Source organism: Labeo rohita, chromosome 22, assembly GCF_022985175.1.
Source record: "Labeo rohita strain BAU-BD-2019 chromosome 22, IGBB_LRoh.1.0, whole genome shotgun sequence".
In the NCBI taxonomy this organism is placed as follows: domain Eukaryota; kingdom Metazoa; phylum Chordata; class Actinopteri; order Cypriniformes; family Cyprinidae; genus Labeo; species Labeo rohita.
The window spans coordinates 8,155,808-8,167,752 of record NC_066890.1 but is presented as its reverse complement, the minus strand read 5'-3'; the positions used below and the strand labels follow the sequence as shown (position 1 = coordinate 8,167,752).

The 11,945-nt window shown below is 41.5% G+C and overlaps 2 protein-coding genes across 2 annotated transcripts; both read right to left on the bottom strand.

Moving 5' to 3' along the window:
- Positions 1-354: 354 nt before the first annotated feature.
- Positions 355-5,305, bottom strand: ccnd3 (cyclin D3). Its single transcript, XM_051095034.1, has 5 exons — positions 5,041-5,305; positions 3,485-3,700; positions 3,202-3,361; positions 1,066-1,208; positions 355-990 (listed from the first exon to the last, which is right to left on the bottom strand). Exons 1-5 carry the CDS (start codon positions 5,251-5,253, stop codon positions 895-897), a joined length of 828 nt encoding a protein of 275 aa, XP_050950991.1. The 5' UTR covers positions 5,254-5,305; the 3' UTR covers positions 355-894.
- Positions 5,306-6,128: 823 nt separating this feature from the next.
- Positions 6,129-11,943, bottom strand: bysl (bystin-like). The gene is made up of 7 exons (XM_051095033.1): positions 11,556-11,943; positions 11,331-11,472; positions 11,124-11,262; positions 10,913-11,046; positions 10,679-10,839; positions 7,170-7,272; positions 6,129-7,034 (listed from the first exon to the last, which is right to left on the bottom strand). Exons 1-7 carry the CDS (start codon positions 11,812-11,814, stop codon positions 6,683-6,685), a joined length of 1,290 nt encoding a protein of 429 aa, XP_050950990.1. The 5' UTR covers positions 11,815-11,943; the 3' UTR covers positions 6,129-6,682.
- Positions 11,944-11,945: the final 2 nt, after the last annotated feature.

The following is an 11,945-nucleotide window of genomic DNA, read 5'->3' as shown; positions in this document are numbered from 1 at the left end:
ACCACCTTGAGAAATTGGTATGCAAAAAAAATATTCTTTGTTTTAAACTTGTTCTTTTTTACATTTTAATTAAAACTGTGTGAATAATATAAATAATTAATAAAAAATAAAAATTAAGAAGAAAAAATCAAAATGGAAAATACAAAAATGGAAAATAATTTTTAAAAATTCTATTGATTAAAAAATTGTGGTGTGAAGTATTTAATGTGTGTTTTAAGATGCAGAATATTATTTGTTTAATATCCTGATTAGATTTTACCCCAAAATAAAGGAAAAAAAAAAAAATCACATGAAGAAAACTTTTTTTATTTTTACATTGTGACAATATTTTAATTGCATTTAAACCACTTTGGTAAAATTAATATGCAAAAAAATATTATTTAAATTCTAAACTTGCAGTTTTTAATTTAATTTTAATGTTTAAATTTGAATTAAAACTGTGTGAAACTGAATGAAATGTGCTTAACTGTCATAAAAATAATCGGATGATATAAAACAAGCTTCATTTTCTTAATCCAAAACCATTTTGTCTTTTGATTTCAGTGTGAAATGTGGCATTTCTGTTAAACCAGCACGCTTAAACCATTCACCATCCACATCCACGTTGTTCACTTTCACATATTATCCTTTAAATCTGATAAAGAGTCGACCAATAACATATTCAAGTCTGAATGACGTGTGAAATCATGCAGACGTGTGTTTGACAGGGCGAAGGTTTCGTGACAATGCAAATATTTGCTTGGGTGCAGAACATCTGCGACATTTACACTAACGAGAACATCGTCAACAAACACTAATGCACCGGAACGGTCAACATTCAGAGAAAACAAACACTAGAAATCATTGACAAAGAGCGTATTTGATGGGTCTGAGTGGGTTTGATGCGTCCACCTGTCAGAGCGGGACGTCCTGCGCCTGGTGCTCGGATGCAGACGGCAGAATCTGATCGATGGTGTCCTCCAGCGCTGAGAAACACGAGCGCAGAGACGCCTGAATCACACAGAGACTCCGGCTCAGTGACGGCACTGAGATCAGAATGCTATGAGTGAATGTGAGCGTCCTCACCATGTCCACGTCCAGGACGTCCCTCAGCAGCTGCAGCAGGCCGTCGGGGCTGAACGTGTCCTTCAGGACGTCCAGTCGGATCCCGGCCGCCGTCACGCAGGAACAGGCCACCGCCGACGGAGGGAAGACGGAGAACTTCAGCTCTGAAACACACAACACAGATTCACTCACATCAACACTCAAACAAAACCGACCAATCGTATCGCAGCAACCGCTCATCTGCCGCTGTTTGGAGAAGTTCATGCTGTGATGCTTTTTAAACTAGATTAAAAAGTTTGTCAAGACAAACTTTAGGGTTGACTTAAGAAAGACTAGCCTGAAAGTTTAAAGCAGCTGTAAAAGCTTGAAGTTTTAAACTTTCTATAGATAGATTAGAAGATTAGCATACTGCTAGCATGATTAGAATGTAGTTAACATGTTTCTAACATTTTTCTAGCATGATTAACATGTTACTAGTATTATTAGCATGTTGTTAGTATATTTCTAGCATGACTTACCAGTCACTAGCATGTTGCTTGCATGTTTCTAACATGACTAGCAAGTTACTAGCATGCTTCTAGCATGATTAGCATGTTATTGGCATGTTGCTTGTCTGTTTCTAACATGTTGTTACCATGTTTCTAGCATGTCTAGCAGTTATTAACATTCTTCTAGCATGATTAACATTTCATTAGCATGTTGCTAGCATGTTTCTAATCTGTTTCTCGCATGATTAGCAAGTTACTAGCATGTTGCTAGTATGTTTCTAGCATGATTAGCAAGTTGCTAGCACGTTTCTAACATGATTAGCAAGTTGCTAGCTTGTTTCTAACATGATTAACACGTTACTTGCATGATTAGCATGTTTAACAAGTTATTAACATGTTGCTAGCTTGTTTTTAGCATGATTAACATGTATGTTTCTGGCATGACTAGCAAGTTACTAGCATGTTTCTAGCATGATTAACAAGTTATTAACATGTTGCTTGTTTATTTCTAACATGATTAGCAAGTTACTAACATGTTGTTAGCTTCTTTCTAGCATGATTAACATGTTGTATGTTTCTGCCATGACTAACAAGATACTAGTTGCTAACATGTTTCTAATATGTTTCTCGCATGATTAGCAAGTTACTAACAAGTAGCTACCGTATTTTTAGCATGATTAACATGTTGTTAGCATGTTTCTGACATGACTAGCAAGATTGATTAGTTACTAGCATAATTAGCATGTTATTAACATATTGTTAGCATGTTTCTAGCATGATTAAGTTATTAGCATGTTGCTAGCATGATTAGCAAGTTACTAACATGTTGTTAGCATTATAAGCATGTTACTGGCAGGTTGGTAATATGTTTCTAGCATGATTAGCATGTTACTAGCATGTTGCTACATGATTAGCATGTTACTAGCATGTTGCTAATATGTTTCTAGCATGACTTGCAAGTGACTAGCATGTTGCTAGCATGATTAGCACATTACTAGCATGATTCTAGTTGCTAGGCTAGGTTAGATAGGTAAATAGATTAGAAATATTAGAGTGGAAGTTTGAATGAATTTAAATGGATTAGAAATACAGTACATAGAAGGGAAGCTTGATTGAGTTTCAAGGGATTCTGGGAGTTTTGTCAAGTGGAGTTCGAATAGTGTTGCTCATTTGAACATTCCGTCAATGTAAGTCTATGGGATTTTTCTAATTTTTAATGTTCATTTTTATGAAAACTGTAAGTGTGATCAGTTAACGATGACGCACACTAAGTGAGATCAGTCTGAGGATCAGGTTGAGCTGGTGGTTGTAGCTGTAGGAGTAGATCAGACATTTAGTCTAATAATAATAATAATAAGTTTAATTATCAGATCAGTATTTTTCTCAAGCCAAACTGCTAAGTGTGCTTTATTGCTGATCTCAGTTCAGTGTGTGTCCTGTGGGACGGAGTGAGGTTTGCGTGCGTTAGCAACAGTATCTAAGCGTGCGAGCGTAAGAATCACAATGCGGTCGTGAGGCCTCGGGGCGGCAGACGCTGATGTGTGTTATTCAGGGCTGAAACCGGAGCGCAGCAGAACAAAAGCGCGCTCGACCCGCCCTGACGCCCTGACGCCCCGCGCACAAAGAGCGGATCAGGAGAGCTGCTGACACGCGGGATCAGCGCCGCTACCTGTGCAGCTCAGAGCGATGTACGAGAGCGCGTGTCTGCGGACGGACGGAGCGTCGTCACGGCTCAACGGCAGCGACTGCAGCAGCAGCTCCAGGAAATCAGACGGAACGACCGACGCCAGATCCCAGTCCAGACGAGACACCAGCACCACCTCACACTGCTGCACACACACAAATATACATATAAACACATATACAGTGATTAAGTGTTTGAAATAAACTTGAAAAAAAACTCAAGTTCAAACGCCAACAGTTTGCGAAAAAAGCAGGACACGTGACATTACCAGGATCTCTGGGACGGTGACGGCGTGGTCCGTGTAGACGCACAGCTTGGCGGCGCTCAGAGGAACCGATTCCCTGAGTTTGGAGGCCAGGAACATGCAGACGCACCCCAGCAGCTGCAGACGGCACCTGCGCACGGCATTCTGGGACATGTACCTGTCCAGGTAGTGAACGGCCAGAGGAAACACTTCCTCCTCACACTTCTGATCCTCACACACCTGCTCCAGAACAAGCGCAGTGAGTCAGGATTCAGATCAGTGATTCAAATCAGTGAATCAGAACACGATTCATTGGAGTGATTCGAATCACTGGATCAGAGCACGAGTTATTAAAGAGCATCGGATCAGTGTGATTCGAATCCCTGAGTCAGAATATGATTCATTAAGTTGGCTTGAAAAAGATATTGTATTTAAACTTCTTCTTCTGAGACCCTTTTTTAAAACGTATCTCCTCCTAGAGTTTTTAAGCTACAGCCACCAAACTCGGTCCAGATCTTCAGACTGGTCTGACTCGGGTTGCTATATCTTCTCTAACCGATCCGGCTTACGGTTTTCATAAACCAGACTATCAAAACCACCAAAAATCCCATAGACTTACATTGACGGAATGTTCAGATGAGCAACACTCTTCAAACTCCCAGAATCCCTTGAGACTCAATCAAGCTTCACTTCTATGTGCTATTACTAATCCATTTACACTCATTCAAACTCATCTAATATTTCTAATCTATTTAAATCATGTTAGCAGTATGCTAATCATGCTAATTACGCCAGCAACATTCTAGTAACATGTTAATCATGCTAGAAACATGCTAATAACTTGCTAATCATGGTAACAACATGATAGTAACACCTTAGCAACCACCCCGGGTACTCTAGCAACCACCTAGCAACACCTTAGCAACCACCCCCGGGTACCCTAGCAACCGCATAGGAACAACTTAGTAACCATCCCAGGAAGCAAAGCAACTGCATAGCAATACCCTAGCAACCACCCTGAGTACCTTAGCAACCGCCTAACAACACCTTAGCAACCACCTAGCAACTTAAATAGCAACCACCCTGAGTACTCCAGCAACCGCTTAGCAACACTTTAGCAACCAGCCTGAGTACCCTAGCAACCGCCTAGCAACCGCCCTGGATACCCTAGCAACCACACTGAGTACCCTAGAAACTGCCTAGCAACACCTTAGCAACCACCCCGGGTACCCTAGCAACCACATAGTAACACCTTAGCAACCGCCCTAGCAACCACGCCAGGTACCCTAGCAACCATCCTGAGTAACCTAGAAACCACATAGCAACACCCTAGCAACCACCCTGAGTAACCTAGCAACCACACAGCAAATCCATATCTACCTGTTTTTCTAATAGACTGTTTTGCCTTCAAAACATTCAGACTTTAATCTGAATAAGACTTTAATCTAAATCTTTAAATTCAAACTATTTTAAACTGAAAACAGTCAAACTTAAAACTTTTAAAACTTTCTGGCTAGGCTTTTTCATGCCACCTTAAAGTTTGTCTACGAACTTTACTATCTAGTTTAACCTCTTCTCACCTGCAGCATCCATCCCGTTAAGATTCGGCGGACGTAGCGCTGCTCGTCGGTCGGTTCGGTACCGGGTTTAATGTTCGGTCTCTCCAAACTCAGCAGGTTCTGGCGGACGCGCGAGTCTCGGGTCAGAACCGCGTCTCTGAACGCCCGAACCGGTTTGGACTTGATCGGAGAGCTCCAGTCCGGTTCGACAAGCTCGTGACAGAACAACTCCATCACCGTCAGTCTGACAGACCGATTACAGCGGGTAAACTCACGACCAGTCACGAGCGAGACGCGGGCTTTATGTTTACAAATATACATACAGTACATTTAATCAAATTCATACGTGAAAACACATCGTTTTATTCCGTTAATGAAGATTCGCGAGCGACCTGCGCTGCGCGGCGTGCCCACGCTCACGGGAACGGCAACGAACGATCGTCGTGACGTCACACTGCCGGTGACGCTGCGTAAAGTCGGCATAAAAACAAAATGTTTCAATTTATTTTGATAAGACAGATTATCATGGATTCCACAAATATATATAATATATACGTTTTCATAATTATTCGCTAAATTACAGAAACCCGTTTCTTCCACTGAATTTTAAAAAAGTAAATATATTTGTGACTAACCTAACTTCTTGCAGTTGTGAGTTTATATCTGACTTTATAGTCAGAAATGCAATATATAAACTCAGAACTGAGAGATAAGAAATCACAATTCTGAGGAAAAAAGTCTGAATTGTTATAAATTTGCAATTGCGAAAAAAATCAAAATTGTGAGAAAAAAAAAAAAAAATAATCGCAGTAATTTTGTGCTGAAAAGAAAAACAATTGTAAGATTTAAACTCTTTAGAAAACACATCAGAATTGCAAGATGTAAATTTGGATTTACGAGAAAAAAAGTTTATTTAGAGTTTATGTCTCGCAATTATAACTTTTTTTTACAAACCATGAGAATGTCGCAAATTACCATTTTTATCCCTTGACGGGAAAAAAAAAAACTGAATATAAAGTCAAAATTGAGGGAAAAACAGTACTGGAAAAAAAAACAGAAGTTTTAGTTAAATTGTAAGATTTAAACTTAAGAAAATAAATAAGAATTGAAAAAAAAAAAAAATTACAACAATTACAACAAAACATGTCGACTCTCAAAATGTTGCGACTTTACTCTCCAAACCTGTCGAATTTACTCTTGAAACGTTTCGACTTTACTCTCGAAGGAAACATGTCAACTTTACTTTCAAAACATCACAACTTTACTCTCGAAACGTGTCGACTTTATTTGTGTCATTTCGCTTAATTCGACACATTTCGACATTATTATCATAATTTCAACTTTGTTCTCGAAACGTTTTTAACAAATCATGAGTATGTCGCAAATTACTTTTATTCCTTAGCGGAAAAAACCCCACAAAAAACTGAAAATAAACTCAAAATAGTGTGAAAAGCCATCAGAATATAACAAAACCTTCATAAATATTGAATATCCCGTTTCGCCCATCAGCAGAAAACAATCCATTCTGAAGTTTACATAACGTGGTTTTATTACCTCGAAACACAAGTTCTAACCAAGTTTAGTCCAAAAAATATGAACACTGCATTACTGCAAAAAATGCGAAACGTATTGCAACACAGTCATTATGATTAAAGTCGGCGTCTCAGTCGTCGGTCATGGCGGGCGTAGCGTCCTCGGCGTCGCGCGGCTCGGCGCTGTGCAGCTCTCGCCGGATCTCGGCTGAAATCTGTGGGTGCGTCTGACACTTGAGCAGCTCCAGCAGCGCCTCCTTCTGTTCGGAGGACAGGTCGGCTTTGTAGCGCTGCACCAGCGTCAGCAGGCTCTGGTGCCACAGCACCGGCAGCGTCCGTTTGTCCGTGCGAAACGACAGGAAGTGGGCGACCAGGGCGTCCAGCACGCGGAAGGGCAGCGCGTACTTCTTATCCAGCAGCAGACGCAGGAAAATGCTGTTGGCGCCGTTGTACTCCATCTCTGCGATTTTCAGCATGGCAGCGCTGCAACGTACGATGCCGGTTTAACACCACGTATGACTATATTCTCATGATTAGTTGTATTCTTAGAGTATTGCAAGTTTAATCTGGTTATTTTGACTTTATTCTGAAAATGTTGCAAGGGTTTACGGTGTTCACCTGGAGTGCAGTACGGGGATGGAGCATCGGGTGATGATGCTGCCGATGATGATGGCTTCTCTCAGAGTACATGTGCCTGATTCACACAGCGGCAACAAGATTCCTGCAAACACACACACATCAGCTTTAACAGGCCTGTGTTATACCATTATAGTATTTACTAATGTATTTGCTTTTTTTAGATTGTAAATTTTAACAGAACAGTAGGTGAATAAAGTAAAAAAGTTAAGAATTGCATTAAGATTGCATCGTTTTGTTTTACAAGTTTTCCTAAAATGTTATTTTAAACATGCATATTATCTAATTAAACATGCACTCATTTGTATAAACATTCAGTTAAACCAGGTTCAAATTTCTTGTTTTACTTTGTCACATTAGAGCTGTAAAATGTGACCCTGGAGCACAGAACCAGTCTTAAGTATCATGGGTATATTTGTAGCAATAGCCAAAAATACACTGTATCTTTCTTTTATGCCAAAAATCATTAGAATATTGAGTAAAGGTCATGTTCCATGAAGATATTTTATCAAAACTTAATTTTTGATTAGTAATATGCATTGCTAAGAACTTCATGTGAACAACTTTAATGGTGATTTACTCAATAATTTGATTTTTTTTGCACCCTCAGATTCCAGATTTTCACAAAACTGAGTCTTATGACTGGTTTTGTGTTTTTTTCTGGGCCACACATGTGAAGAGGAGGAAGAATCTCAGTTAAAAATAACTGCATTTTAAGTTAAAAATAACCACAAGATTACAGTCATTTTCGAAGTTTAGTTTCGCTCAATTTCTTGTCCGGCATTTGTTAAATACCACAGTAATGGTTTGTTTATCAGTCACACGAGCGTAATTTTACCAGAATAAACCATGAGATCTGATCTGTTCCAGTGGAGCTTAAACTAGTCTCTTGTGCAACTCACCGGTGTCCTCTAGTGTTCACTCACAGTAACTGCACACTGACACTGATGCTGTTTACATCCACATAATTGCTGATTATCTGGTTTAAACTCTGATTTTTGCTTTATACTAATGGAATATTTATGTGTAACACTTCAGAAGCGCCTCTGTGCCAACTTTGGGATTTAACTTCGGCAGTGACTGTGTAAAACTCAACTTTAGTTTATTGGGAATATGCTGATTACAAATGTAGGTGGGTTTGATAAGGTCAGTGCCAATTTACACTGCAAGAGGTGCTTCTGAAGTGGCATTTAGGTGTTTTTACATCTAAACCTTTTAATGCTGCTTAGAGGTGGCATGAATGCATTTACAGAACTGCAAACTTTGATACTATGAGCTGAGGATGGTCAGAGTTAAATCTGGCTTTTGGTCGGCATTACATCCTTTAAGCAGGCAATGAGCTGCTGTGTAAAGATGTGTCAAGCTAAGGCTGCTCTATGCCTGCTTAAAATTTAGTGTTAAGACACAATGCAGCGTTAAAGCCAGACTAAATTAAGCCAGTTTTAAGCCATGTATCAAAGTGAAATTGCACTGTAAATGCATTTATGCACTGTAGTGAGCAGCATTAAACAGTCTGTGTAAATGCCGCTTCAGAAGCGCTTCTGTACCAGCTTTGAGGTGTACATTTGGCATAAAACTACACAATATTTTCCCACTAATCTCCACTAAAAATACTGAAGATACTCAGTGCCACATTAACACTGCAAAGATCGCACAGAAGCACTTCTAAAGTGGCATTCAGGTGTTTTTACACCTTTTAATGCTGCTCAGAGGTGGCATATATGCATTTACAGAACTGCAAACTTTGATACTAGGAGCTGAGGTTGGTCAGAGTTAAATCTGGCTTTTATGCAGAATTACACATTTTGAGCAGGCAACAAGCAACCTGAGCAGCTGTGTAAAGATGCGTCAAGTTAAGGCTGCTCTGTGCCTGCTTAAAATTCAGTGTAAAGACACAATGCAGCATTAAAACCAAACTAAATTATGCCAGTTTTGAACCATGTATCAAAGTGAATTTGCAGTGTAAATGCATTTATGCACCTCAGTGAGCAGCATTAAACAGTTTGTGTAAATGCCGCTTCAGAAGCGCTTCTGTGCCGCCTTTGTGGTGTAAATTTGGCATAAAACTACACAATATTTTCCCACTAATTTCTAACTGAAATACTGCAGCCACTCACTTCTGATGCATTTCGACTACTGCCACATGCAAAAGAGGGCACAGAAGCACTTCTGAAGTGGCATTTGGTGTTTTTACACCTTTTAATGCTGCTCAGAGGTGGCATAAATGCATTTACAGAGCAAGAATAACCATACACTTTGATACTAGGAGCTGAGTTTGGTCAGAGTTAAATGTGGCTTTTATGCAGCATTACATCTTTTGAGCAGGCAACAAGCAACCTTAAGAGCAGCTGTGTAAAGATGCCTCAAGTTAAGGCTGCTCTGTGCCTGCTTAAAATGTAGTCTTAAGACACAATGCAGCATTAAAGCCAGACTATATTATGCCAGTTTTGAACCATGTATCAAAGTGTAATTGCAGCGTAAATGCAGCATTTATGCTCTTCTGAGCAGCATTAAACAGTCTGCGTAAATGCCGCTTCAGAAGCGCTTTGCGGTGTAAATGGTGTAAGACATGCACAGTATTTTCCCACTAATCTCCACTGAAAATCCTGAAGATACTCAGTGCCACATTAACACTGCAAAGATGGCACAGAAGCACTTCTAAAGTGGCATTCATGTGTTTTTACATCTTTTAATGCTGCTCAGAGGTGGCATAAATGCATTTTACACTGAAAGAGGTGCTTCTGAAGTGGCATTTAGGTGTTTTTACACCTTTCAATGCTGCCCAGAGGTGGCATAAATGCATTTACAGAACGGCAAACTTTGATACTATGAGCTGAAGTTTGTCAGAGTTAAATCTGGCTTTTGGTCGGCATTACATCCTTTAAGCAGGCAATGAGCTGCTGTGTAAAGATGTGTCAAGCTAAGGCTGCTCTATGCCTGCTTTAAATTTAGTGTTAAGACACAATGCAGCATTAAAGCCAGACTAAATTTTGCCACATATCAATTACATGTTACAGTGAAATTGCAGTGTGAATGCATTTATGCACCTCTGAGCAGCATTAAACAGTCAGCGTAGAAGCAGCTTCAGAAGCGCTTTTGTGCTGCCTTTGCGGTGTAAATTTTGTTTAAGACATGCACAATACAGCAATAATAACTATAGGTCAAAGCAGGCATAATTTAGTCTGGCTTTTATGCGGCATTGCATTATTACACTGAATTCTGAGCAGGCACAGAGCAGCCTTAACTCAGCTGTGTTAAGTTAAGCCAGCTCTATGCCTACTTAAAATACAGCGTAAAGACTCATGTATACAGTTGTAACTGCTGTATAAATGTATTTACGCACCTCTGAGCCACGTAGAGACGTCTAAATGCCACTTCAGAAGCGCTTCTGAGCCGCCTTATTTTACATTCATCCACTATTCACTACTAGAAATACTGATGCATTTCGACTTGTTAACTGATAAACATACACCCGTCCCGCTGCCGCTCACCTTTGAACCAGGCTCCGGGTTTGAAGAGCGCTTTCTTCAGCGCGCTGTACAGGTGAAAGTTCAGCCGCTTGTACTCGGCGATGTCGTCTCGGACCCTGGGCAGCAGCACCAGATTGTAAAAGCGCTGAGCCATTCGCTCCTTCAGATTCGACGAGAAGATCCTACGAGAACACAAACAACATAAGCGAACGGAAACACAAAACGACGTACGCGTGACAACCTGTGACCTCTGACCTGGTGGCCTGGTACATGGCGGCGGCCGTCCACGTCTCCGGATCGGTGAGGTACAGCACCTGCTCCCAGTTGGACAGAGCCGGGATGATCTTGAAGGCTTTGGGAAGTTTCCCGCTGCGGTATTTGGACAGGACCTGCGGAGGGAGAGCGTTATCGTCCACTGGCGTTGGCGCTGACTAGTGTGTTAATGTGCTCAGATTAGCAGTCGTACCTTGTTGACGCCTCTGTACACCTCCACCACTCGCGGGTCCAGCTGAGGAGCGGCGTGTCCAGACACCTCGGACATCACGGTGCCCACCTCCGTCTGCTTCTCCGTGATCTTCTCCATGATGATGTCGGCTAGCGTGCGTCTGCAGGGACACAAGTGGTTAGGTCATGCCATATGGCCTTCATAAACACAGGGGACGCGTCTGCTTACCTGAGAGGTGGGTTCTTGTTCATGAACATCTCGATGGCCTTCTCGTCCTCAGGGTCCACGTCCACCTCATCGCCCGTCTCCCCCCGGTCATCGCCCAGCGCCGGCCACTCCTCATCAGAGTCTCCATCCTGTGTGCTCGGACCTGAAACGTGCCCATAGACGCTTTAACACACATATTCTGTCTGAATATCTATCTGTAAGTGATGGTCAGGTTAGTTGACTCACCTAGTTGAGTGGCTGGTTGTCTTTTGGTGTCTGGTGTGAGTCCTAACTCGCTCTGCAGCTCCTCCTGTTGTATTCGGGCTTGTTGGAGGATCTTTCTGGACAGTTTCTCGTCCACGTACTCCTGCTCCTCCTCGGCGCGGCTCCGGTTCTTCACTCGGCCGCTGGACCGGAGCGCGTCTCCCTGCAGGATCTGATCGGCCAGAGACAAACCGGCGCCGCTGCGCTCCGGAGCGCCTTTACTCTTCTTCACCTTCGGCATGATGATGATGATTTATATGATGAGTTATTAGTATTACAAACTCCGGTTTGAACTCATGACACGCTGCGGAACAGAACACACGTGTGTGTGAAGCAAATGGCGCTGTGTGTGTGTGTGTGTGTGTGTGTATG

Excerpts from the sequence above, each read along its gene's own strand:
- ccnd3 (XM_051095034.1), bottom strand. The coding sequence starts at position 5,253 with ATGGAGTTGTTCTGTCACGAGCTTGTCGAACCGGACTGGAGCTCTCCG. Across the intron at positions 3,701-5,040 it reads TAACGGGATGGATGCTGCAG|GTGTGTGAGGATCAGAAGTG; the intron begins GTGAGAAGAGGT and ends GTTCTGGAGCAG. Across the intron at positions 1,209-3,201 it reads CATCGCTCTGAGCTGCACAG|AGCTGAAGTTCTCCGTCTTC; the intron begins GTAGCGGCGCTG and ends TGTGTGTTTCAG.
- bysl (XM_051095033.1), bottom strand. The coding sequence starts at position 11,814 with ATGCCGAAGGTGAAGAAGAGTAAAGGCGCTCCGGAGCGCAGCGGCGCC. Across the intron at positions 11,047-11,123 it reads TGTACAGAGGCGTCAACAAG|GTCCTGTCCAAATACCGCAG; the intron begins GTACGACTGCTA and ends CTCCCTCCGCAG. Across the intron at positions 10,840-10,912 it reads GCCATGTACCAGGCCACCAG|GATCTTCTCGTCGAATCTGA; the intron begins GTCAGAGGTCAC and ends GTGTTCTCGTAG.